Raw genomic sequence first — 23,403 nt, 5'->3', positions numbered from 1 at the left:
GTGTGTGTGTGTGTGAGTGTGTATTGGTGTGTGTGTGTGTGTGTGTGTGTGTGTGTGTGTGTGTGTGAGTGTGAGTGTGTGTGTGTGTGTGTGTGTGAGTGTGAGTGTGTGGGTGAAGATGATGCTGGTGAGCCGCACACTCTCACTCTCATCTCTCTCACAGATGTTTCTAGAGATCAGGTTTCCTGTGATGTCATCAGTGTGTAACAGACAGCAGCTTGTCCTGCAGGGTTGTGTAAAGGGACAGTTCACCACCTCTGTAATCTACTGAGGGCTAGAAACTGAGTTGCAAGCCTGAAACACATTGTGTTCTGGAGGGCATTACTGTACAGCATCAAGTTCTGTTTAACGCAAAAGACAGTAGTGATATTGATAATAACAGATATAGTTACAAAACAATAGCAATAAAAGTATCCATGCTTTTAAAATAAAAGGAATTAGTGATATTACCCCTGTATTTACTTGCTCGCCCACTCATCTATTTCAGACTGTAAACAGGTCTCCAGGGTCATTTTTAAAATTGTATTTATTTATTTATTTTGTCAGATTTTCATTCTTCTGGGTAAATTTCACCTTCATAAAGCCAGAACCATTCATTGTAAACCTAACTTTAGAACGTTTTCATCTGATTTATAGTCTATATCTTTAAAAGGGATTTATTATTATGTTGATATGTTGATTTCTGTAGCTCTTGTATCTACATGTGATGTTGTCTGTATGTTACCTCTTAACTATTGTATTGTTTTAATTTGCAAAAAAAAAAAAAAAAGGAAAAAAAAAGGTTTCGAGGAAGGAAATAGGCGGCGCTGCGCTGACGGGCAGTGACGCACATCTCGCGATATCTGCTCGCGCTGGGCTGCGATATAACACCGGCGCGTCCGCTTTCGCTCTCGTTCGTCCTCAGTGCAGGATAACGCGACGCAGCATCCCGACCAGAACACACACCGCACAGCGCTGTTCAGCGACGCCGCGACAGAGAACAGCTGACCCGAACAGAATCTTACTGAGGTGAGGCGTCTGATTAGTACAGAGTCGGCGGAGGGACGCGTCTCAGCGCGCGCGTCGCGTTTCCACGCCATCTCAACGCGTCTTTTAAACATATCTCGAGACTTTATATCGGGATTTTTCCCCTCATCCCACCGCATCTCATGTTTTTAAATGAAAAATGTTCTCTGTGCTGTCTCTTTGTATTAAACTGTGCACACACACAGTTAATCGTCGTCATTAATTATAATCGGTTTATAATCATTATTTGAAACACAATGCACGCTTTCTCACAGACAGTCATGTTATCTTATGCTTTAGATTAATATTTTGCTCGGTGCACCCTCTCGTGTCCTCACTGAAATCATGTCTTTTAAATTGGAGTATAATTGACTCCTGAGCATCTGTTTCTGTCCAGACTCTCTGGACACTCCGTGATGGACGCCATCATCCGCTGCCCGTTCCTGTCCCGAGTCCCCCAGACCTTCCTGCAGCAGGCGAGACAGTCTCTGGTGGCGTACGCTGTCAAGTGTCCCGTGATGATGGACCTGGCGTCCAGGCCGCTGGTGCGCTCGCTCTGCTCCTCGTCCTCCGGCCGGACCCCCGCCGGTGAGGGTGAGTGTCTGCGGCCGCCGCGCTCCGCCGCTCGCGCGCGCACGCCTCACTGAAGCATGTGTCTCTGCTCCTTCAATCAGACGCCCGAGAGCCGCCCGCCTCCAGGTGCCCGTTCCTGGCGGCTGAGATGGGGCAGCGGAGCAGCGGCGTGGTGCGGCAGGCCAGCATGGCTCTTCAGGAGGACGTCTCTGAGGTCCGCAGCGCGCGCAGAGGTTTGTGAGGAAGTGTCTTCATGTGTTTGGTGCTGCTGCATCTACAACTGTGCAGAAGTGTCTGGTCCGAGAACAGCAGACCTCATGATGAGATTAAAAATATACTATTATTATTATTATTATTATTATTAAAACACTTCGCAATACTTAGTTATCTGCTTTAGTTAACATGAACAATACTTCTACAGCATTTGTTAATCTTAGTTAATGTTAATTTCAACATTTACTAAAGTGTTATTAAAATCATAAGTCAAAATGCACTGTGAAATTAAAATTTTTTTTTTTATTTGCATTAACGGTAACAAAGATTAATAAATACTGTAATAAATGCATTGTGCATCGTTTGTTCATGGGAGTTAATACAGTCAAGTGTTACCATTATTATGACTAAAAATAAGAAAATCGCTAATTTAAAAACAACATTAAAAAATAAAATTGAGTGTTTAAGAAAAATAACTGTTGCTATTACTAAAAATATGAAAATTACAATGAAAAGAAAAAAGGAAAAAATGCTTTTGTGAGATTTCACTGTGAAATAAAAACAGTCGATTAGGAAAAATAATATAATGTTATTTAATAATAATAATAATAATGCATGCAAAATTACAACACAGATGTTTATGGCAGTCCAAAACTATCTTGATTTTCAGACATTAACCTGTTAAAGCATGACACAGATCCGCAGCGAGACTATAAAGCTTCTCTTCGGTTGATAAATGTGTTCGGTGCATGGTTTCCGAATGTGAGAGGGATTCTGGTTTAGTTGAATCATGCAGCACTATCAGATGTGATTTACACGAGCTCCTGCAGTAACTGTGGTTCAGTTAGTTGAAGAATGCAACATTATAACTTCTTCTGTTAGGATGCTTTAAAAGAATGTCATCCGTCTCCCAGATCCGAGCAGTGCGGCCCGTTTCCCAGACGTGTCTCCGCCGGAGCCGAATCCTGTGGTGAGGGACACCCGGGTCGGTCCCGCTCGGGTCTCTCTGCTGCAGGAGAACATGCCCAAAGGTATGTGAGCGCCGTTACAGTGAAGAAACTCCTACAGATAACCACTTCCTGTTTTGAAACGCAGTTCCACATTGACTGTTCTCTTTCAGCCGTGTCCAGCTTTCGCTATGACGAGTTCTTCGAGAAGAAGATCGAGGAGAAGAAGCGGGATCACACGTACCGCGTGTTTAAAACCGTGAACCGCAGGGCGACGGAGTTCCCGATGGCGGACGATTACACCAAGTCCCTGTCCTTCAAGAGAAGCGTTTCTGTGTGGTGCAGCAACGACTATCTGGGCATGAGCCGCCACCCGCGGGTGCTCCAGACCATCACGTGAGTCTCACACTGAACATGACCCTTTCAGCTCTATTCCTGGCTCTCGAAGTGTTCCTGAAATAGACCTCTTAATGCAAAATATAATCCTCTTCTGATTTGTGCAGACTTTCACACTCTCTGCGATGTCTTTTGACAGGGACACTTTAGGGAATCATGGTTCGGGAGCCGGAGGCACTCGTAATATATCAGGGACGAGTAAGTTTCACGTGGACCTGGAGCACGAGCTGGCCGATCTCCACCGGAAGGACGCGGCCTTGCTCTTCACCTCGTGCTTCGTGGCCAACGACTCCACGCTCTTCACGCTGGCTAAGATGCTGCCCGGTGATTATTCCCTTTTCATGCAAAACCTCATCACTGTAGTACAAAGATGATCGTGCTTTTAAACCTCTTTAGCGAGTACTTTACTTCTGTTCCCATCGTGCTTGTATAAGCTTGGCCTGGTTTCTGATGGCACTGTTTCTTCTCAGGTTGCGAGATCTATTCAGACGCGGGGAATCACGCCTCGATGATTCAGGGCATCAGGAACAGCGGCGCCAAGAAGTTTATCTTCCGTCACAATGACGCCGAGCACTTGCGCGAGCTGCTGGAGAAATCGGATCCCTCCGCTCCCAAGATCGTGGCCTTTGAGACGGTGCACTCGATGGACGGTCAGTGGCAGGCTCTTTGTTGTGCGCTGAGCTGAGCGGAGGTGAGTCTGTGCTCACGGAGACTCTGGTTTGTGCCGTCAGGAGCCGTGTGTCCGCTGGAGGAGATGTGCGACGTGGCCCACGAGTTCGGCGCCATCACGTTCGTGGACGAGGTGCATGCGGTGGGGCTGTACGGCCCCCGAGGAGGCGGCATCGGGGACCGGGATGGAGTGATGCACAAGATGGACATCATCTCTGGCACTCTGGGTGAGCTGGCGCTCTGCTCCTGTTGCTTAGAGACCAGCTCTTGTTTGGCTCTCAAGGCTGCTGAATGTGTGTTTGTGAGAGACGAGCGGAGAGGCACGTACAGCTACTGAACAACACCCAGACCTGTTCATTCATGCCGTCCGTAATCTGTTGGGCACAGTCCAGTGCACTTTACCTGAAAACATGCTAAATGGTCACCAGGGCTGCACAGTTTGTGATGTTTCTGATAATTATGATAGCATTTTTTTTTTTTTTTTTTTTTTTTTATCTAGATTTGCTGTGCATGTTCGTAGGGCTGCACATTTTAGCCAGCATTTATTATTCATACAATATGGCTATAATAACAACAATATTATTAATGCACATTTTTGATAGTATTTATTATAATAATAATAATAATAATAAGAATAAATGCAGAAAATGAATAAAAGCAAAATTAGAAATTGTCTTTGTAATTGACTATAAACTAAAAAAAAGATTAAGAAATATTTTATAGTGAAATTATAATAGTAATTAAATTTTTTGCCACTTGTTACTAAAATTTACTTAGTTATGATTTTTATTTTAGTTATGATTTATATTTTGAATAATAGTTTTATTATGTAATTTTTTTTATTGAATTATTTTTTTGGTTGTATTTTTGAAATGGTAATATTTCTACTTTAATATTTATAATAAAATTAGTGGTGTAAAATTAGAATACTGATATTTATGGCTTTATTGCTTCACATTAAAGCATGCAGTGAATATAATTATTTAATGGTTTGATCTCCCTCAGCATGTAGTTTAACACTGACTCATTAAAAGAGCCTCCAGGATTAGCTTGTGATATCAGTGATGATGACCAGAGTGACCCTTCATTGTCCGTGGGTTATCTTGCTCGTCCAGACTAGGGATGCATGATATATTGGCCACCATATCGGTATCAGCCGATAAATGTTAATTTGTATGATATCTTCATCGAACCGATAACTAAATGTTGCCGATATATTAAAGCCGATAAATAATCCATAATTTCCTGCAGAGACACTTCAGATGCGCACTGTTCGTTGTGATGGTTTGTAATTACTTGAAATATTATTGGATTCACGTTAAATGCAGTGAAGTGCAACATGTGCAGGGCAAGTCTGTCATAATATAACGAGAACATTACTGTTAAATAATGTTATGGAATCTGTGAGCGCCCGTGTTTCAGCGTGTTGTGACGGGAAGAAGAGCGCGTTACACATCTGACTAGTGCACGTGACTTAGTTCAAGACGTCTCTTTATGCATACGTAAGTTATTATATTATGTTTATGTTGTATAAATATCTGATTCTCATATAGCATAATTTTAAACAATAGTATTTAAGATACTTCTTTTTCAAAATCATAGATATATTATTAATAGTAAACACCACTTTTTATTTTTTTATATGTATATTGATTTTATTTTTTTATTTTTTACACGAATTTAATGTTATCTATGTTTTTGTTTGTGTTGCTTTTGTTTTTTTTGTAAGTCTGCTTTATGTTTGATTTATGTTGAAGTGTTTAATGGCTTTTAATGGTGAGGCAGGTAATCAGGCTCTCAAAAATTATATACAAATTTGGATTTTGATTTATCGGCCAACATATCGGTTATCGGCTTTCATAGATAACGAATTATCGGTTATCGGTATCGCCCAAGATGTTCATATCGGTGCATCCCTAGTCCAGACCAGTCTCACAGCTGTGTGTGTAGTAGACCGCAGCTGGCCAGCTTCCTCTGACCGCTCTTCTGGTGTGTGTGTGTGTGCAGGGAAAGCATTCGGCTGTGTGGGCGGCTACATCGCCAGCACTAACGCTCTGGTGGACACGGTGCGCTCGTACGCCGCCGGCTTCATCTTCACCACGTCTCTGCCGCCCATGCTGCTGGCCGGCGCCCGCGAGTCCGTCCAGATCCTGAAGAGCGAGGAGGGCCGCGCGCTCCGCCGCAAACACCAGCGCAACGTCAAGCTGCTGCGGCAGATGCTGATGGACACGGGCCTGCCGGTGGTGCACTGCCCCAGCCACATCATCCCCGTCAGAGTACGTACAACACTCCTGCGTTCATCAACACACTAATCCATCTCAGAGCGTGTGGCTGACGCTGACGTGTGTGTCCTCAGGTGGCGGACGCAGAGAAGAACACGCAGGTGTGTGACATCATGATGAGCCGCTACAACATCTACGTCCAGGCCATTAACTACCCCACGGTGGCTCGCGGAGAAGAGCTGCTGCGCATCGCTCCCACGCCTCACCACACGCCGCAGATGATGAGCTACTTCGTCGGTGAGTCCGCTGCACGCTGAGTGTTTCAGAGTGTGTTCACATACACGCCAGCAGCTCATGAGCGTCTTCCCTCCTCAGTATCACTACTGTAGCTGTACAGTCGTAATAGAAAATATTATTATATAGTTTTGCTTAAATACTTTCTTTTTTTTTGTTTACAGTGAAATGTTACAATAGTGTTTTGTTCAGTGGTGTGTGTATGTAGTGGTGTAGTAGCAGTGATGATGACGGAGTGTTGTGTGTGTGTGTGTGTGTGCACACAGAGAAGCTGACGCAGGCGTGGACGGAGGCGGGGCTGGAGCTGAAGCCGCACTCGTCTGCGGAGTGTAACTTCTGCCGGCAGCCGCTGCACTTCCAGCTGATGAGCGAGAGAGAGAAGTCCTACTTCAGCGGGCTCAGTCAGCCCATATCGGCCTGCGGCTGACACAGTACTCCCAACGCCGGCCCACGCTTTATATTTACAACACTTGATCTGTGTATGTATTTTGTTAACAGATTATACAGAGTAAATCTTAAGTATTTTATATTTGAAAGATGTTTAACTTATGTAGACCAATTGTATTTAACCGATCGAGCGTTGCACTGGAGTCACAGGTTTTAATAAACTGATGAGACACACGTGTGCTGTGCTGTGTTTTGTTGTGTTTTGTTTGCACTGATCCTGTGAAACTAACTCACTAACCTGGATCTGTGCTGCTCGGGGAGGGCTCGTGATGTCCGTGCAGTAACCCTGCCGCTGCGCGTGATCTCCAGTGATGCTGAATCTGTTCACGTCAGTCTCTGCTCAAACAGGGGAGTTACAGTATGTGCAGTGAGTGATGTGTGGCCACATCCCAACAGAGTGATTAAAGGCTCTCTCGTACGTCAGATGAGTTTCCACAAGTCACTTCCTAATTTGGTGATGAATGAAGAGTGTCACGTAGCACACAGTCTTCAGAGAAGATCAGCGTGGGAAATCTAGATAGGAAACTAGGGCATGCAGGGGACAATAACCTGCTCGTTTCTGCAATTATTATTTGCAATTTAACAAGTATATAACCTCACATAGAAATATCAGTACCAGATGTTTTAATTAGTAATCATATGACCTCTTTATCGTGAAAATGAGTCCTGACAGAAACCTCACTAATCACACTATATTACAGCCTCAGCTAAATGTGTTTGAGTTAACGTCAATATTATTTGCAGGTCACTTTTTTAATGTTCTGTAACTGTAATTAGTCAAACAGGTCCTGATCGTTAAAGATCCATCTGTGTTTATCCGTGTGCATGAACTCATCTGATGGGTCTGCTGCCGGAGAGCTCTGTTTTTAGCTTCATCTGACCATCGAAGCCAGTTCTGTTTGAGTCTGATACGCTTTCACATCCTCTTCCAGGCAGAGCTACAACAGCCGGATGGTGGAAAGGGGATTTTCAATGCTTTAGCTCATTTCTTACAGACACTTTCAGTTCTGTGAAGCTCTGCCATCTTGCTCTCCACATCAGAACTGTATTCTTTGGTTTTACTCCTTGTGATGGAGGATTAAAGGAAGTTGGCCTCTGTGTCCTTCTATTTATAATCCTGTGGAGCAGGAAGCCAAGGCCGGACAGTTTCAGTCACCCTGCTGTGCTACACAATTGTAAATATGAATAGGAGTATACTTCAGAGATATTAATCATTTCTAGGCGCGCCAGTAATTGTGGCTAACATCAATTGTCTTGCTTCAGTGAAAGGTTGTTATTTTGTGAATGTTTTGAACGAAAGATTAAAAGGATAAACGGTACAGATTTATTTTCACAGCTGTCTTTGCCCATGTTCAGTATTAGTGGAGATCTTTTGAATCAGCTGCTCGTTTGAATAACCGTCTGCATACAGAAACACCCACTGGAGCGTCTGATCTGATCACCTGTGGGTCCATCATGAAGCTCACGGTGGCTTGTGTTTCATCAGTAACACTGTGTTTGTCCTGACAGGCTCCGAGCGAGTGTCTCACACAAACCTGTCTCATACAAGAGTTCTGTGTCTGTGCTGACGTACACTACCTTTCAGAAGCTTGACTGTTTTCATAATGTTGTTATTCAGTAAGGACACATTAAACTGATCAAAAGTGACAGGAAAGACATTTCTAATGTGATTTCTGTTTCAAACAAATGCTGTTCTTTTGAATTTTCTGTTCATCTGTGAATCCTGAAAAATAAAATGTATCACAGTTTCCACAAAAATATTGTGCAGCACAACTGTTTTCAACATTGATAATAATCAGAAATGTTTCTTGAGCAGCAAATCATCATATTAGAATGATTTCTGAAGATCATGTGACACTGAAGACTGGAGTAATGATGCTGAAAATACAGCTGCACATCACAGAAATACATTACAGTTTAACAGAGATTCACACAGAAAACAGCTGTTTTACATTAGAATAATATTACTGTTTTTACTATACTTTGGTCAAATAAATGCAGTCTTAGTGAGAGATGTTTTACATTTGAATAATTTTTCTGTTTTCAATTAAAAAAAAAAACAATTTGATTTATTTTTTTTTGCATTACAGTAATTAAAATGTATCTTCTTTATGCAAAAAAATGTTTTAGCATTAAAACCTTCATGAAAAATGACTAATAAACACTAATAAAAACCAAACACAGTGATTTTTTTTTTTTTTTTTTTAATTAGGATGAATATTATAGAGAGTATAAATGCAGGAATGCTGCATTAGTTTACTATTCAGGAGGCGTTTTCACGTTACAGTAATGAGACGTCTCTGTCCCCGGTGCAGTTCTGGACAGGTTCTGCTCCAAACACTCACTGAAGCATCATCTCACGCTCTGGGGACACACTCGGCTCTAGGGGCAGCTGTCAGACGGATCTCAGGCGCTGTGTGCCGTATCTCAGAGCTCGGCTCGTTCACAGCAGACTCAGACACCTGAGGCCGGGAACAATGAGGCTTTCATGGAGGACCTTCCCATGTACTCTGGCACAGAATTCATACTGGCGCTGGAATCTGTGCAATAAAGACTATCTGTTCCCATGAAGAGTGTTTGTCAGGGGTCCTGCCCCGTCCTGTCTGTGATCATGTGACTCAACGCATCACTTCATGTCACGCGGGCTTCAAGTGAACGTGACCTGAGGTCACACACGTACTGTACTCACACTGCCGCAGCTCTCAGTGTCTGTCTTCTGACAGTATTTCATCATCACAGTGAAACTAATGTCATCCACCGTCACAAGTGCAGAAAAACCCAAGTGTGCTCAGACACTTTAATGTCTTTTAAGGTCTTGGCTTATAACTCAAATGCTACAGCAGTGACAAGAGTACAATAACGTAATTGATTTAGACAACACAACACATTGAATGTCTTGTAGTGAAGTGTCCACAACACACCCTTCACACCCAAAAAAATTCCAGAAGCTCTGACACAACACCAGCAGACCAAACTACGAGGAACATGACAACATCACAGAAAGCACAACATGACAGCAGCTTCAGGAAAGGGTTCTGCTCTCCCAGAGTTCAGGCAGGGATTCTGCTCTCAGAGGATCTGAGCTCCTCACTCGGGGCTCTGTGAACAGCGCTTTGTCACGCGAACATAGGAAACCCTTTCCCTTTATTTAAGCAGCAAACAAAAGAAAGCAGTGTTCACAGACTGGAGCGAGCTTCAACCCTTTGTGATACACTTACATAATGTCTGCAGAGTTTAAGATGAACAGACCTTGTTCTCATGATCACACACAAGTTCTTAATATCAGACAAAGATCTACCGCTGTGATCCTCGGGCCGGTGTCTCGTACATATATTTTATTAAACTGGGCTGGTTTAAAAGAATAGCAAAAATGAAAATGTGCTGTAAACCTGCTCACTCTCAGTCCATCTGAGATCAGGATGATTTTGTGTCTTCATCAGGTTTGTAGAAATGTAGCACTGCATCAGTGTCTCATCAATGGATGCTCTGCAGTGAATGGGTGCCGTCAGAATGAGAGTACAAACAGCTGATAAAAACATCACAATAATCCACAAGTAAAACAATAGACTGAAGTTGAATTTGTTAATTTCTGACGGACTCTAGACTGGAGAGAGGGATTGTGGGATGTGTATGTTGGCACTGATGCAGGAGAAGATGTGAAACAATGGAGCAGAGATACGGAGAGCTGTTTGAAGCACTGAGGGCTCATGCAGACTCATCCGGAGTAAACTGGGACGTGTGTTTTACGTGCTGCAAAAGTTCTTCAGCTTGTAACAATAGCAGAGCCTTTTCTGGTGCTAAATATAACCCTTTTATAGGGTTCCATGAAGAACCATGCTTTGAAAATGCTATCTGTGTCCCTGCAGCACAGAAGCAGTCATAAGCAGCACAGGTATATTTGTAGCAATAGACAACAATACATTGTATGGGTTACAATTATACATTTCTCTTTTATGCCAAAGAATCATTAGGATATTAAGTAAAGATCATGTTCCATGAAGATATTTTGTAAATTTACTCCCGTAAATATATCAAACTTAATTTTTGATTAGTAATATGCATTGCTAAGAACTTCATTTGAACAACTTTAAAGATGATTGTTAAGAACTAAGAACTCGCTGAGAGGTCAGTCAGACACACAGTGAGAGATGCCAAACAGGGGAAAGTTAAAGAGGTGTAATATTAACTCTTTTCTTCGAGTCGAAGTCCACAGGAGAGTTAAGTGCTCTCAGAAGCTCAAAACACCCTGATGTTTCCTCATTGAAGCTCTCGCTGTCAGTAACAGGAACTCATTTACAGCCCAAATTAATCTCGAGACACTTCCTGCTCATAAATGAAGTACAGTTCCCCTGAAGTACAGAAGAATCATTCCTTAATCATGACTCATTTCTTAACACCGAAAACAAGCAGAACATAAAAACAGTCGAGGTATTTCCTTATGTGACCGGGATTTATTTTTCTGTGAACAAGAAAACACACACCTCATTGTGATTTCATTTCCTGATTGATTTACATATGCTTTTTTTTCTTTTAAATGAGCAACATTGACACACAAGTAATGAGCTGGAGACTCTGGGCGAGATCCAATCCAATCCAATCCACTTTATTTATATAGCACAATTTAAACAAACAGCAAGGTTACCAAAGAGCTTTACAGAGATAAAAATGTAAAACAAGAAACAAACAACATAAATCAAATAGCATCAACAGTAACAGCGACAACAAAGACTACAACAGCTCTCATGGTGAGTCAAAAGCCAGGGAATAAAAATATGTTTTTAAACGAGATTTAAAAGTGTGGAGGGTGGGCACAACTTTAATATGCAGCGGTAAATCATTCCACAATTTGGGAGCAACTGCTGAAAAGGAGTGGTTGCCTCTGGTCTTCAGCCTGGTCCTGGGCACATTCAGCCGCAGCTGATCACCAGACCTCAGTGACCTTGACGGGGGTGTAAATGTGCAGGAGCTCTGAAATGTGCTGAGGTGCCAACCCATTTAGCGACTTAAAAACAAACATTAAAATCTTAAAATGTATTCTAAAATGTACAGGGAGCCAGTGGAGCGAGGCCAAAATAGGAGTAATGTGTTCATGTTTCCGGGTTCCTGTTAACAGACGAGCAGCTGCATTTTGGACTAGCTGTAGGCGTGAAAGGGAAATTTGGTTCATGCCCATGTAAAGTGCATTACAGTAATCCAAACGGGTCGAAATAAAAGCATGAATCACTTGCTCAAAAATATTAAAAGATAAAACAGGTTTAATTTTGGCTAAAAGCCTCAATTGATAAAAACAATATTTAACCACCATGTTTATCTGCTTGTCAAGCTTAAATTCACTATCAATTTTAATACCTAAATTGGTCACTACTGGCTTTGCATATTGCTGCAGGGACCCAAGGTTTATGGGAGTGGAGTCACAAACCCAGATGGGTCCAAACACAATGATCTCAGTTTTTTCTTCATTTAAATTAAGAAAATTAAAAGACATCCAGGTTTTAATATCCTTGAGACATTCAAGTAACGGAGTCAGAGAACCGTTTGGATCTCTTCTCAGTGTTAAATAGATTTGCGAGTCATCTGCATAAAAATGGTAGGAAATACCATGTCTTTTAAAAATATTTCCAAGAGGGAGAAGGTACAAGGAGAACAGTAGTGGTCCAAGAACTGAGCCTTGAGGGACTCCACAGAGAAGGGGGGTGATAGATGATGTAGAGTCACCAAGTTTTACAGAAAAAGATCAGTCAGATAAATACGATCTGAAACACTGCAGGGCAGTATCTCGGATGCCTACACAGTGCTCTACACGAGAAATGAGAATGGTGTGATCAATTGTGTCGAAAGCAGCAGTAAGGTCTAAAAGCACAAGAATAACTGAGTCTCCACGGTCTGTAGTTAATAAAAGATCATTAAAAACTCTTAAAAGTGCAGTCTCGGTTCTATGAAAAGCTTTAAAACCAGATTGAAAAGTTTCTAAAATACCATTTGTATCTAAATAGGATTGTAATTGTGTAAAAACAATTTTTTTCTAAGATTTTAGAAATAAAAGGAAGCTTTGATATCGGTCGGTAGTTAGCTAAAATAGTAGTGTCCAGATTTTGCTTTTTAATTATAGGTACAACAGTTGCCTCCTTGCAATACGCTGGGACAATTCCTGATGTCAGACTGCTGTTAATAATTTTTTGGACATTTGGCCCTATAGTGGTCCAGACCTCCTTACAAAGGCAAGGGGGGACAATATCCGTAGGACATACTGAGGAATTAAGCTGTAGAATTAATTTATTGAGGCAAGAAAGCGACACAGGCTCAAATTGGTCAAACATTGTTAAACAGGTCAGCATGTCAGAGGGGTCGGATACAGATGGGGAAATATGAGCTCTAATGGAGGCAATCTTGTCTACAAAATAGTGTAAAAAATTCTCACAGACTTCAGAAGAAGCTTCTAAACAAGAGGATTGGGGTGAATTTAAAATTGAATCAGTACTTTTAAAAAGGACACGTGGTTTATTTAAATTTTGGAAAAAAAATTCATAAATTCATAAAATTTCATAAGAGACATGAAGGCTAGTTCATACTGTGCACGCTACATACTGACACACACACACACACACACACACACACACACACACACACACACACACACACACACACACACACACACACACACACACACACACACAGAGGTTAGCAGAACTGGCTAGGTGAGGTCAGAGGTTATGTCTGGCCACAACAGAGCTTCCACTCCACATACAGTATAATGTCATGTAAAATGAAAATTTAACAGTATTACTACATCATTAAAAATATATTAATAATTAGATAAATTTAAATGGCATGCATTTATTTTTAAAATACATAAATGAATATTAATTACAGAGAAATAGGGTTTCATTGATTGATTTTTGTTGTATGGCAAACTCATCCTAGCTCTTTGCTGCCCCCCTGTGTTCATCAGAGCAGTGCTCGTGCTCTTCTGCCCTGTTTCCAGTCTCTGTATCATCTTGACTCGCAGATTCGCTTCTGTGTCCCAGTGTTCATACATCCTAAATAGTAAGTGAGATCAGAATAGTGTCCCAAAGCACAGTATCTTAAAAAGAGTGTGCCAAAAGTCCCCAAATGGTCTGCTATTTGAGGTAGATTTTGAAGTGTGGATCCTGTCTGCCTGCTTCAGCGAAGGATCCAGTTGTGGCTAGGGATATAGCAAAAACCTGCAGCTATCAATATATTGATTTTTTTTACCTTTTAGATTGTGTTTTATTAACGTCTACACCTACCCCAAACCTAAACCTACCCCTTACAATAATGAAAAAACAGTAATTAAGTGAAGTGAAAGTCGTGACATTTGTCAAGTATGGTAACCCATACTCGGAATTGGTGCTCTGCATTTAACCCATCCAAGTGCACACACACAGCAGTGAGAAGTGAACACACCGTGAACACACACCCGGAGCAGTGGGCAGCTATATATCCAGCGCCCGGGGAGCAACTGGGGGTTCAGTGTCTTGCTCAAGGACACTTCAGTCATGGGTATTGAGGGTGGAAGAGAGCGCTGTTCATTCATTCCCTCCCACCTACAACTCCTGCCAGCACCGAGACTCGAACCTGCGACCTTCTGGTTACAAGTCCAAATCTCTAACCATTAGGCCACAGCTGCAGCTGCCCCCAATACAACAATTATTGTTGTAAAGTGTGAAAAGAATGAGCTATATTGATGTGCGCATGCCCAGTTGCTGTGTATGCCATCTAGGATCCGTTCAGAACTACAAGCACGAATATAAAAGCGTTAAAAACTACAAACATGGTGGATGTGTGTGACCTACGGTTAAGTAGCCTGGAGAGGTTTAGTTTTACATTTAACCTGGTAAAAAATATTTATTTAATGTTATCTGTGTTATATTTGTTTTGGGAAGTCGTGGCCTAATGGTTAGAGAGTTTGACTCCTAACCCTGAGGTTGAGGGTTTGAGTCTCGGGCCGGCAATATCACGACTGAGGTGCCCTTGAGCAAGGCCCCCAACTCCCAACTGCTCCCCGGGCGCCGCAGCATAAATGATGCCCACTAAAAAAACACTTCAGTGAGAAACAGCATCAGAGATCGGCAGCTCTGTTAGTAAAATCTGTTGACGTTAGCTATCTGTGTTGCATTATATGCAAGTGGTGACCGTTCAGAAATGGGAAACATTACTTTGTAAGTATTTTTTTTTTTTTTACAACATTTACATACCTTTAACTCAGTTAATCTGTTTTTATTTTAGTTTTTAAACTACTCTTTTGGCATCTTTGTTTTTAAATCCCTGTATGGTTCATCTCCGGACACATTGGGATCTCAGGATCCAGGAGTAAACTGTTAAACTGTGCACATTTTCAGTGGTCCAAAACCAAATGTTTTTTTTGTTTGTTTGTTTGTTTGTTTGTTTGTTTTTTCATTAAAAGAGAAATGTCTCAAGAACAAATAGTGTTGAAACTAGAAATGTGTCTTGTTTTTATATATCAAAGATCACACTTTCCTGAGAGCCTTGAATATTATTTTGATATCTTTATATTTCTATTATTTATGAAATTTACTTTTTTGTTTTTCTGATGTTCGCCTGTAACTCAAGTACTATTAAACATATTTCAATATCCTTTTAGATTTTGGTTCTTAATAAACTTTCCTGTTGGTATCTTCATTTTAAAGCCCCTCTCATGTATATGGGGTTTTCAATGTCCAAATGGTTGAATATGACCCATTATCAGAGTTTACAAACAAATGTGGGTCACTTTTCATTCAGCTGATATTATATGATTTTGTGAATATTAGTTAATAATATGTGATATTTATGTTTGTTGTAATTTAGTCAAGTTGATTTGACTCAGAATCACTTTTATCAGATCCTACCCATGATCCAATGTGTTAGTCAGTTACAACTGCCAAAGAGACTCTTAATAATGTCAGATCAACAGCAAACCGAACAGATTGTTTTCAAACAGATGCTCAAACAGTGGAAACTAATGTCCGCACACTGTGTTTGGTGACACTAGAGGGCAGCAAAACCCCAGGAACCTAGAAGCCCTTTGAGCAGCGTCTCTGAATACTGCAGGGACTGGACTGAATCAGATGCTCAAACACACCGCACACTCACCTTCAGACATGTTTAGATGCTTCTGTAGTGTTTCTAGATGTTTGACACACATATTAAGAGTCTTATCCGCTCTTCATACTCACAGAAATCAAATCTTCTGTTCTGCCAGTGACTAATGCTCCCACAAGACTTTTCTCTCAATCAGCGAGATGCTGGATGTGGGTGTTGGTGCAGAAATAACTGCTTCAGAGGCTGATGATCATGTTGTCTCATCACAATCACACTGAGACACTGCGCTTTCCGTCCGATCCTTCGTTACACGTTACAGAGAAATACAGAGAAATACAGAGCTGCCCTCCAGAAAACACTGATGATGATCATGAACTGATCAAAATACTGCTTCTCACATAGAAATACTGCATTTTTCAAATCTGAGGCACACATGCAGCTTCATTTACTTACATTTCATCAGTTACTTAGACCCAGTGCACAGTCTGAAATATATGTGAAGTACGCCTATTTTAATCGCAGTAAACAGGCATGTGATTGCATTATAGTAGCTCTGGTAAAAGTGTGCATGTGCTAGACACACAGGGATGCTGGGTATTCTTCACACAGCTTCATGAATGAACTCTGTTACGTTATTCTGAAGCAGTCCTGCTGTACAAAGGTGCTAAAGTAACGAATGCAAGCACAATCTTAGCAAAAATAGGAAACTGGCTCTCACAAGAGCTTCCAAGGTTTCTGTGTTCAACATGTTTTTGCAGCGTTGAGCATTGTAGCCAATCACAGGCATATCTGTTGATTTCTTGAATGCAGTGGCCAGTCAGAAGTGTTGAAGTTCAAGTGTGCCCTCACTACTCAAAAGTGCTGAGCTACACAAACTCCTGAATCCTCTCATTAAAACAAAGTGTCATTAATTAAAACAGACCTTTGTGAGATCGTGATGTTGTGATGTTCATCACGGAGCCAAATAACCTTCCAATACGTCTGTAACCATGTTTTGCATTCGATTTAAGTGGACAGTGTCCAGTAACACTACAATACGAGTTCATTGTTTGTGCTGTGGAGTGTGCAAATAATAATGGTAAAAAATAACCATACTTGTTAGCGGATAATGAAATAAATAAAATAATAATGAAAACAGCATGTAAACTGGAGTGAAGTGGTTTGCTCATGTAATGTAAACATCTTACCTCCATGAAGTCCTTGCTCTGATTACTGGTAATAATCCCATTACTGGTGCACATGTACACGTACTGACTGTTGGAAAATAGGGATGTAACGATTCACTCGACTCACGATTCTATTTTCTCATGATTTGTTTTTTACAAAATGAGATTGAAGACATTATACAGTAAACGAAAAGGTGTTGTTTTATTAGGCTATTGCTACACGTTTCTTTGTGAAATTGAAATCTAACAAAACTAAATTGAAAAGTAACACAAATAAAATAAATCACCTAATATGAACAAACTGCGGCTATGTCTGTGCTCTTTCCATTTAAAATATTTAACCACTGCATTTTATTCATGATCCAAACAAAGATGCAGCATGAGCAGGTTTTAATCTAAATTAGATTGTATAATTTCGAAATTTGAAGCAAAAACAGACTGGTCTGGCTTTAGTTTTGTGAAACTATACTACATAAAACACATCTGAAGGAAACTAGAAGAATCTGAATGAGACGCATTCACTCTCTGACAGCAGGTGGCGCTCAGGAACAGCAGTGATACAGCGTTTCCTTGGTTACTGCTGTAAACAAAGCAGCTGCACTTATGAACTTTAATATGCATTATACAGAGGCAAGATGAAAAGAAAAAATACCATCTGAACTTTTCTAAAGATCGTTCCTCTCTGACATACATTCATATAAACTCCTCCAACTGAATCATGATTTGTTTAGCATCTCAACCGATCTGAATCGTCACATATTTGAATCGGTTTTTAACTGGCTTGGTTAATCGTTACATCCCTATTGGATACATTTTATTTTTCAGGATTCAGAGATGAATAGAAAGTAGGGCTGCGCTCAACTAAGGATTTTTCTGGTCGACTGGTAGTCATTCATTGTAAGCATTAGTCGACTAATCACACATTTATTAATAAATAAATGAAATCATGCTAATGAGCCTTTAATTGGATTTGTATTACTCTTATCTGTATGACCAAGATGAGGGAGTATTTTAAGAACAGGTGACTGCATCTGTCCTGCTGTGAGCGCACTACTCTTCAGACACTTGAACAGAGCATTTCTTCAGATGATAAGCCATATCTGAGGTCGATGAATGATAGGCGAGCGTTTGGATGACTGTATTACCACAAAATCCAGCCGTTAAAAAGAAATGTTTTGATGGAAGATGCGTGGAAATAATGTGTGATTTTCTGTTAATGTCAGGAAAGGGGAATCGACGCAGATGGGAACCGTGCGCAGCGTGAGTGATGGACAGACACTCCTCACCTCTTCTGATGACAAAAGCATCAAAGTCTGGAGCGTTCACCTGAAGAAGTTCCTCTTCTCCCTCAACCAGCACATCAACTGGGTGCACTGTGCCAAGTATACTACTTCACAGTTACTACAGGGCCTGCTTGAATCTGATTGGCTGATGAACATTATAAGGTGTGCAGTTATTTTCAGGGAAACACACGGCTAAAGTAGTTCCAGGCTGGGCTATTACACCGCCATAATGTCACGGGGTTCACATGGTTATGGAATAATAATAATAACAACAAGGGATGTTTCTCTGCTCTAAAATATTTCATTAGCAGCTCTTTGTTTAGACTCCCTGATTTCACAACACTTTCTGATTTATTGGCTTTTTTTTTAAATGAGGCCAAACAATTTGAAAAGTTCTTTGCAGGAGTCACAGACATGGATATATAGTGAGTCAACCATATAAACCACTGAAACAAATCAGAGAGAACAGAGATTGAGCTGCACGTGTTAAACCGCAGAAGATCTCAGGACCAGAGCAGTTAATGGTGCGGTGGTTAGAGCTGATCTTCAATCAGGTTTTCTCTGCCAGCGATGATAAGACAGTGAAGCTGCGGGACAAGAACAGCAGGGAGTGCATTCACTCTTTCTGAGAGCCCGGCGGATGAGTGCAGGGTATGAAAGAAATATATGTGTCGTGATTCAACGTGATCAAGTAATGCATGAACACAACAGTGTAGATACGTTTTTCTTTTTGCATGTGTACATACTAGTGGACTCTCACAGTCTGCAGCAGGTTACACGGTATGTAGATAATGTTCTAATTAACAGCTCGAGCATTATCTGTAAAGCGCATGTGAAATAGCTTTAGCTGTAGTTTCTGCATTAGTCTGCTGGGGGCGTGTTACGCTCGCTGGTGTTCAGAGTCCATTCATGAGGAGCAGAGCTGTCTGTCCTCAGAGACTCAGAGAGAGGCGGTCGGCCGTGTGTGAAGCCGCTCTGAGAAACAAACAGAGTCTCTGAGAGGTGCTAATGCCTCAGCGCTGTTCCTTCTGCTCTTTCCACATTCACATTTACTGACTTCAGGTTAATGAGGACGCTTGCACACAATTACAGGATCTTTTCTTCGGGTCTCTTCATTCACTCAAAAATACATAACTACAGTTCAGTGAAAACACCTCTTCAATAATGGGCATGCTTTTAATTAGAATTACTATTGATATTATTATTGATACAACTGCTCTGATATCATAGTAAAGAAAGAAAAAAGCATTAAAGAATTAAATTCTTAAAGAAAAAACATTAATTAGGTTTAAAATATGTTGTTATTATATCTTAGAAAATATATATATAATAAAAAAATCTTTCTTGATGTTTTAATTAATGTTTGGAAAAACGTTTGTCCTCTAAATCAGAGTCTTATGAGGCAGCCAACATACAAAAAACAAGCAGAAAAAATCATACAATAGGAAATAAAATTACATATGACCCCTGCAGACCTGCATAACTGTGTTGAGGTCAATAGTTCGGATGAATTCATACTTATTATATTAGTGATACAAAAACATGATTTGTGCTGATCACAGTGTAGTTCTTGTAAACTGTTCAGACCCGCTGCTGTAGGTGGACCGTTGCAGTGTGTGTGTGTGTGTGATGGTTGTGCTGTTTCAGTTCATAGTGCGATGGTCAATGGCCTGTCTGCCTATTTTCATAGCAATACAGGGTTTTTACAAGAGAAATGCCTCGCAGGTGTAGCGATTAGCTTGATATGGAAGGCTACAAATAATATATTTAAGAAGCATCAAACTAAGTTCTGTGTGTCTCTGTGTGAATGAATGGTGTAGAGCTGTGGTTTCGTTTACTACACACATACTGAAGCGTGCATGATGCTCGCGGTGATTTCAGCATCTGTCGTCTCACTAAATGAGCACATAAACACATGAACAACATCCCCAGAACTGCTCTGAGAGTCACTTCATGAGCATCTGACCCTTTCCTCTGAGAAAACCTATCGTCAGAAAGGTCTTCGCAGCAACCTGTCAAAATAAAAGTTTGGTTTAACTTGAAGAAACTGTGACAGAAATATATTATTATTGTGTAGTAAAATGTATGTAATACTACTACTAGTACTACACAATTCTCAAAACATATTTTTTTAAGAAATAATTACACAATATTTGTTCCCTGTTTGAATTTTAATAGTACAGGTCAAAGCGTTATGTTGTCCTGCTCTCGTTCTGCATGTGAATAAATGAATTAATCACATCACAGAAGTGATGATCTGCTCATAGCAGCACTGCCACTTCAGTGGAGAGATGGCTAAATCAGTCCTGTCCTAAGAGTATTATAAACTGACCGCCTACCTATCGACGGTGAGTCACATGCATTACAAACCTGAATGCTCCTGGTTAGTGTTACAGTGCCTGCTAGTCTCCGTGGGAGTGAGATGAGAGAATAACCTCAGCCTTCCACACAAGCACACTGAGAGGTGAAAGAAGCTGGAAATAAACGCAGTATGTGAGGAATGGAGCACTGTGATTGGACGGTCAGTCTGTTATTCTCCAGTGAACCACACTCGAGTCTGCTAGAAGCGGTGGTTTGGGGTTCGCCTCCACATGGCTATGAACCACTATTCGAACAGCTAATTGATATGATTGCATGCTCCTGCTCACTTATTATTGTGTATCATTGCTGTTCGTCTCCAAATAAATGATCTTCAGAGAGCAGCTCGCCGCCTGCTCATCTGCAGCGATGTGTCTGTGGAGGACAAACACAAGTGCAGCTCTGAAGGTGTTCGGAGTGGTTACCTAGCTAGTGCTCACGCTGAAGACCGTTCAGACTCAAAGAGGCAAAGAGGCCTGCGGGAGTGGAGCCGAACTCATGTTTGGACCTTCAGGATGTTCGCTGACCATCAGTGGCTTATTAGTGGATTCGTCTCGGGCTGATTCGAGGGTCCTCCGCACGCATCTGAGGTCTCCATCCCTGCTGTTGTTGTCCTCCCCTGACTGACCTCATCTTCCTACACGCCTGTTACGTAACTTCCCACTAAAAACTTCTAGTTCGGTTCACACTCACCACATTTTGAGCTGCTCGCTCAAACGACTGGTGTTGTGTTCCCAGCGGTATGCTCGGCCTCTAAATGAGAGGTTCACCAGCTTGTGTTTCGTCTTGTACCAGTATTTCAATATTTGTTTGTAAACGTGCCTTTCTTCCAATCTTCCAATACTGGTCAGCTGGTTTCAGTGTTGTCCAGTCTATGATGTGCCCACTGTGGCTGATATGTGTTTCAGTTCTAATACTTGCAAGATATCGCATACCTTACATACTTTGACAACATACAAACAGTTACAGTATAGTATCAGTTACAGTATTAGCCTCTGCAGTGGCTTCCTCGAGGGAAGGTCCTGTTTGCAGTCACACACACACTTCATCAGGGGAATGGAAAAGTGACATGGGTGGTGCAGATCTTAAAGAATCTTTTAATATTAGCCGTGTAAACCTTCGAATCAGACTACCTTCTGAATCAGTTCCAGATAAACTCAGTGCCGTGGCCCTCACGTCTTAAACATCACAGCTAGGACCGGACTGATGGAAATAAGTGTCTTATCTATCCAAACCATCGGTCATTTTCTAAAAAAAAAAAAATTCATGTACTTTTTGTCTGACTGGATTCACTGAGATTGATAAAGTTAGACACTGTAGTTGAGTAGGAGTGCATTCAACAGTCCTGTGAACGTACCTTTACTGATGCATTACAGTGATGATCAGATGAGCCACATTTTGTAAATCCAAAGGCTGAATCTCAATCTCATACTAAAGTCTGTACTTCACCGCCGATAGTGTGTGGCTGTCAGTGAGGGTTCACTGGGTTCTTGTAGTCATTAGCGAGTGTCTGTATCGCTAGAAGCTGTCATTAGCTCCAGCAAGTCAGTCTTGGCTCTGAGAAGATCAGCAGGTGCTGCTAGCGTGCTGCATGCTAACACACGACACACAGGGTGTATGTTGTGTCTGCGTGTGCTTCTAGACTGGGACAGCAGTCTGTCTCTCACATGTGCTCTGCAGGACTGTTTGTGGCTTTACCCATATTCATCAGTAGATCTGTTTACCAGTGATTGGTGCACAACAAAACACACTGGCTAGAGTAAGCAGCGCTGCATCAGAGAAATCATTTTACTAATCAATTGTTAGTTAAAGTCTCTTGTAATAAGCTGAGGAAAGGCCTAATGTTTAACTGCATGTGAATACAGATCTCTGTCATGATGCTAGTGTGTTGTGAGTGTTTGCCAAGGTGCTAAGGTGGTCTTACTGGTTTTAAGTGTGTTGCTACGGTGTCGTTAAATGGTTGCTAGAATGTTATGTGTGGTTGCTCTGTGATTCTTTGAAGTTTATTAATTTAAGCAAAATACTGAATGTCTGAATATAGAAATATTAAATTATTTAAATGGGTGGTGGCAAGTCACTGTCTTTGTCACTGAATCATTCGGTCAGTCGAATTTGTTCAAATAGCTGATTCATTCAGGAACAAAGCAAGTGACTGTTCAAAAAGATTGTTTCAAAAAATATTATTATTATTTATTATGTGTTGTGCTATCCCAATCCCTAATCCCTAATCCCTAATCCCTAACCAGCCCTGGTTAGTGTAGCAAAACCACGGTTAATTTGTGGTTACCATGGATCAACTATATTAACCATAGTGTCCCCCCCCCCCACCCATTTTGATGTGAAGGTCATGATCATTAGACTTTTTGTTTTTGTGAAGACCTGTATCTGAACTGTAAATCATGCTTTTTATAATCATTTTACAGTTTAATGTTACCATAGAACTTGCCCTTTCCTGCTTATATGGTATTAATTTTATTTGTGCAGGACTTTAAAAAGGTCTTAAAAAGTCTTAAATTTGAGCTTTAAAATCCTGCAGAAACCCTGCCGGGCCATCGGGCAGTCCTCTGAATGAATCTGCCTTTTTAACAAATCGGTTCTAAGGAGTGTCATGTACGGTTACAGTTGTATTTCCATGTGAGCCGGGTATGGTGCAGCACGGTTACAAACCGTTCTCTTGGTCCTGAATTCTAGGCACGGTTGGACAGCTGTGCTGTTAGAGTCCGTGTGCTTGACATCGACACTCTGTGGCCTGGCTACCAGTTTCTCC

The 23,403-nt window shown here is 41.2% G+C and overlaps 1 protein-coding gene across 3 annotated transcripts; it reads left to right on the top strand.

Annotated features, from left to right (window-relative positions):
- Positions 1 to 849: 849 nt before the first annotated feature.
- Positions 850 to 6,940, top strand: LOC109099039 (5-aminolevulinate synthase, nonspecific, mitochondrial-like). Of its 3 annotated transcripts, none has more exons than XM_042765821.1 (11): positions 850 to 1,008; positions 1,403 to 1,599; positions 1,680 to 1,811; positions 2,724 to 2,822; positions 2,912 to 3,134; positions 3,274 to 3,458; positions 3,605 to 3,784; positions 3,866 to 4,030; positions 5,811 to 6,079; positions 6,160 to 6,322; positions 6,586 to 6,940. In XM_042765821.1, exons 2-11 carry the CDS (start codon positions 1,422 to 1,424, stop codon positions 6,744 to 6,746), a joined length of 1,755 nt encoding a protein of 584 aa, XP_042621755.1. In that variant the 5' UTR covers positions 850 to 1,008; positions 1,403 to 1,421; the 3' UTR covers positions 6,747 to 6,940. The 3 variants fall into 3 exon arrangements, with proteins under 3 accessions (XP_042621755.1, XP_042621754.1, XP_042621756.1); XM_042765820.1 differs by having other exon boundaries at positions 2,706 to 2,822; XM_042765822.1 differs by having other exon boundaries at positions 1,680 to 1,815; positions 2,734 to 2,822.
- Positions 6,941 to 23,403: the final 16,463 nt, after the last annotated feature.

This window comes from Cyprinus carpio, chromosome A11 (genome assembly GCF_018340385.1).
Source record: "Cyprinus carpio isolate SPL01 chromosome A11, ASM1834038v1, whole genome shotgun sequence".
Lineage (NCBI taxonomy): Eukaryota > Metazoa > Chordata > Actinopteri > Cypriniformes > Cyprinidae > Cyprinus > Cyprinus carpio.
This window is presented reverse-complemented; position numbering and strand designations above follow the sequence as displayed.

Bases quoted from the DNA above. Each gene is read 5' to 3' on its own strand.
- LOC109099039 (XM_042765820.1), top strand. From the start codon at position 1,422: ATGGACGCCATCATCCGCTGCCCGTTCCTGTCCCGAGTCCCCCAGACC. The intron at 1,812-2,705 runs GTTTGTGAGGAA...TCCGTCTCCCAG, and splicing joins GGTCCGCAGCGCGCGCAGAG to ATCCGAGCAGTGCGGCCCGT. The intron at 6,323-6,585 runs GTGAGTCCGCTG...GTGTGCACACAG, and splicing joins GATGATGAGCTACTTCGTCG to AGAAGCTGACGCAGGCGTGG.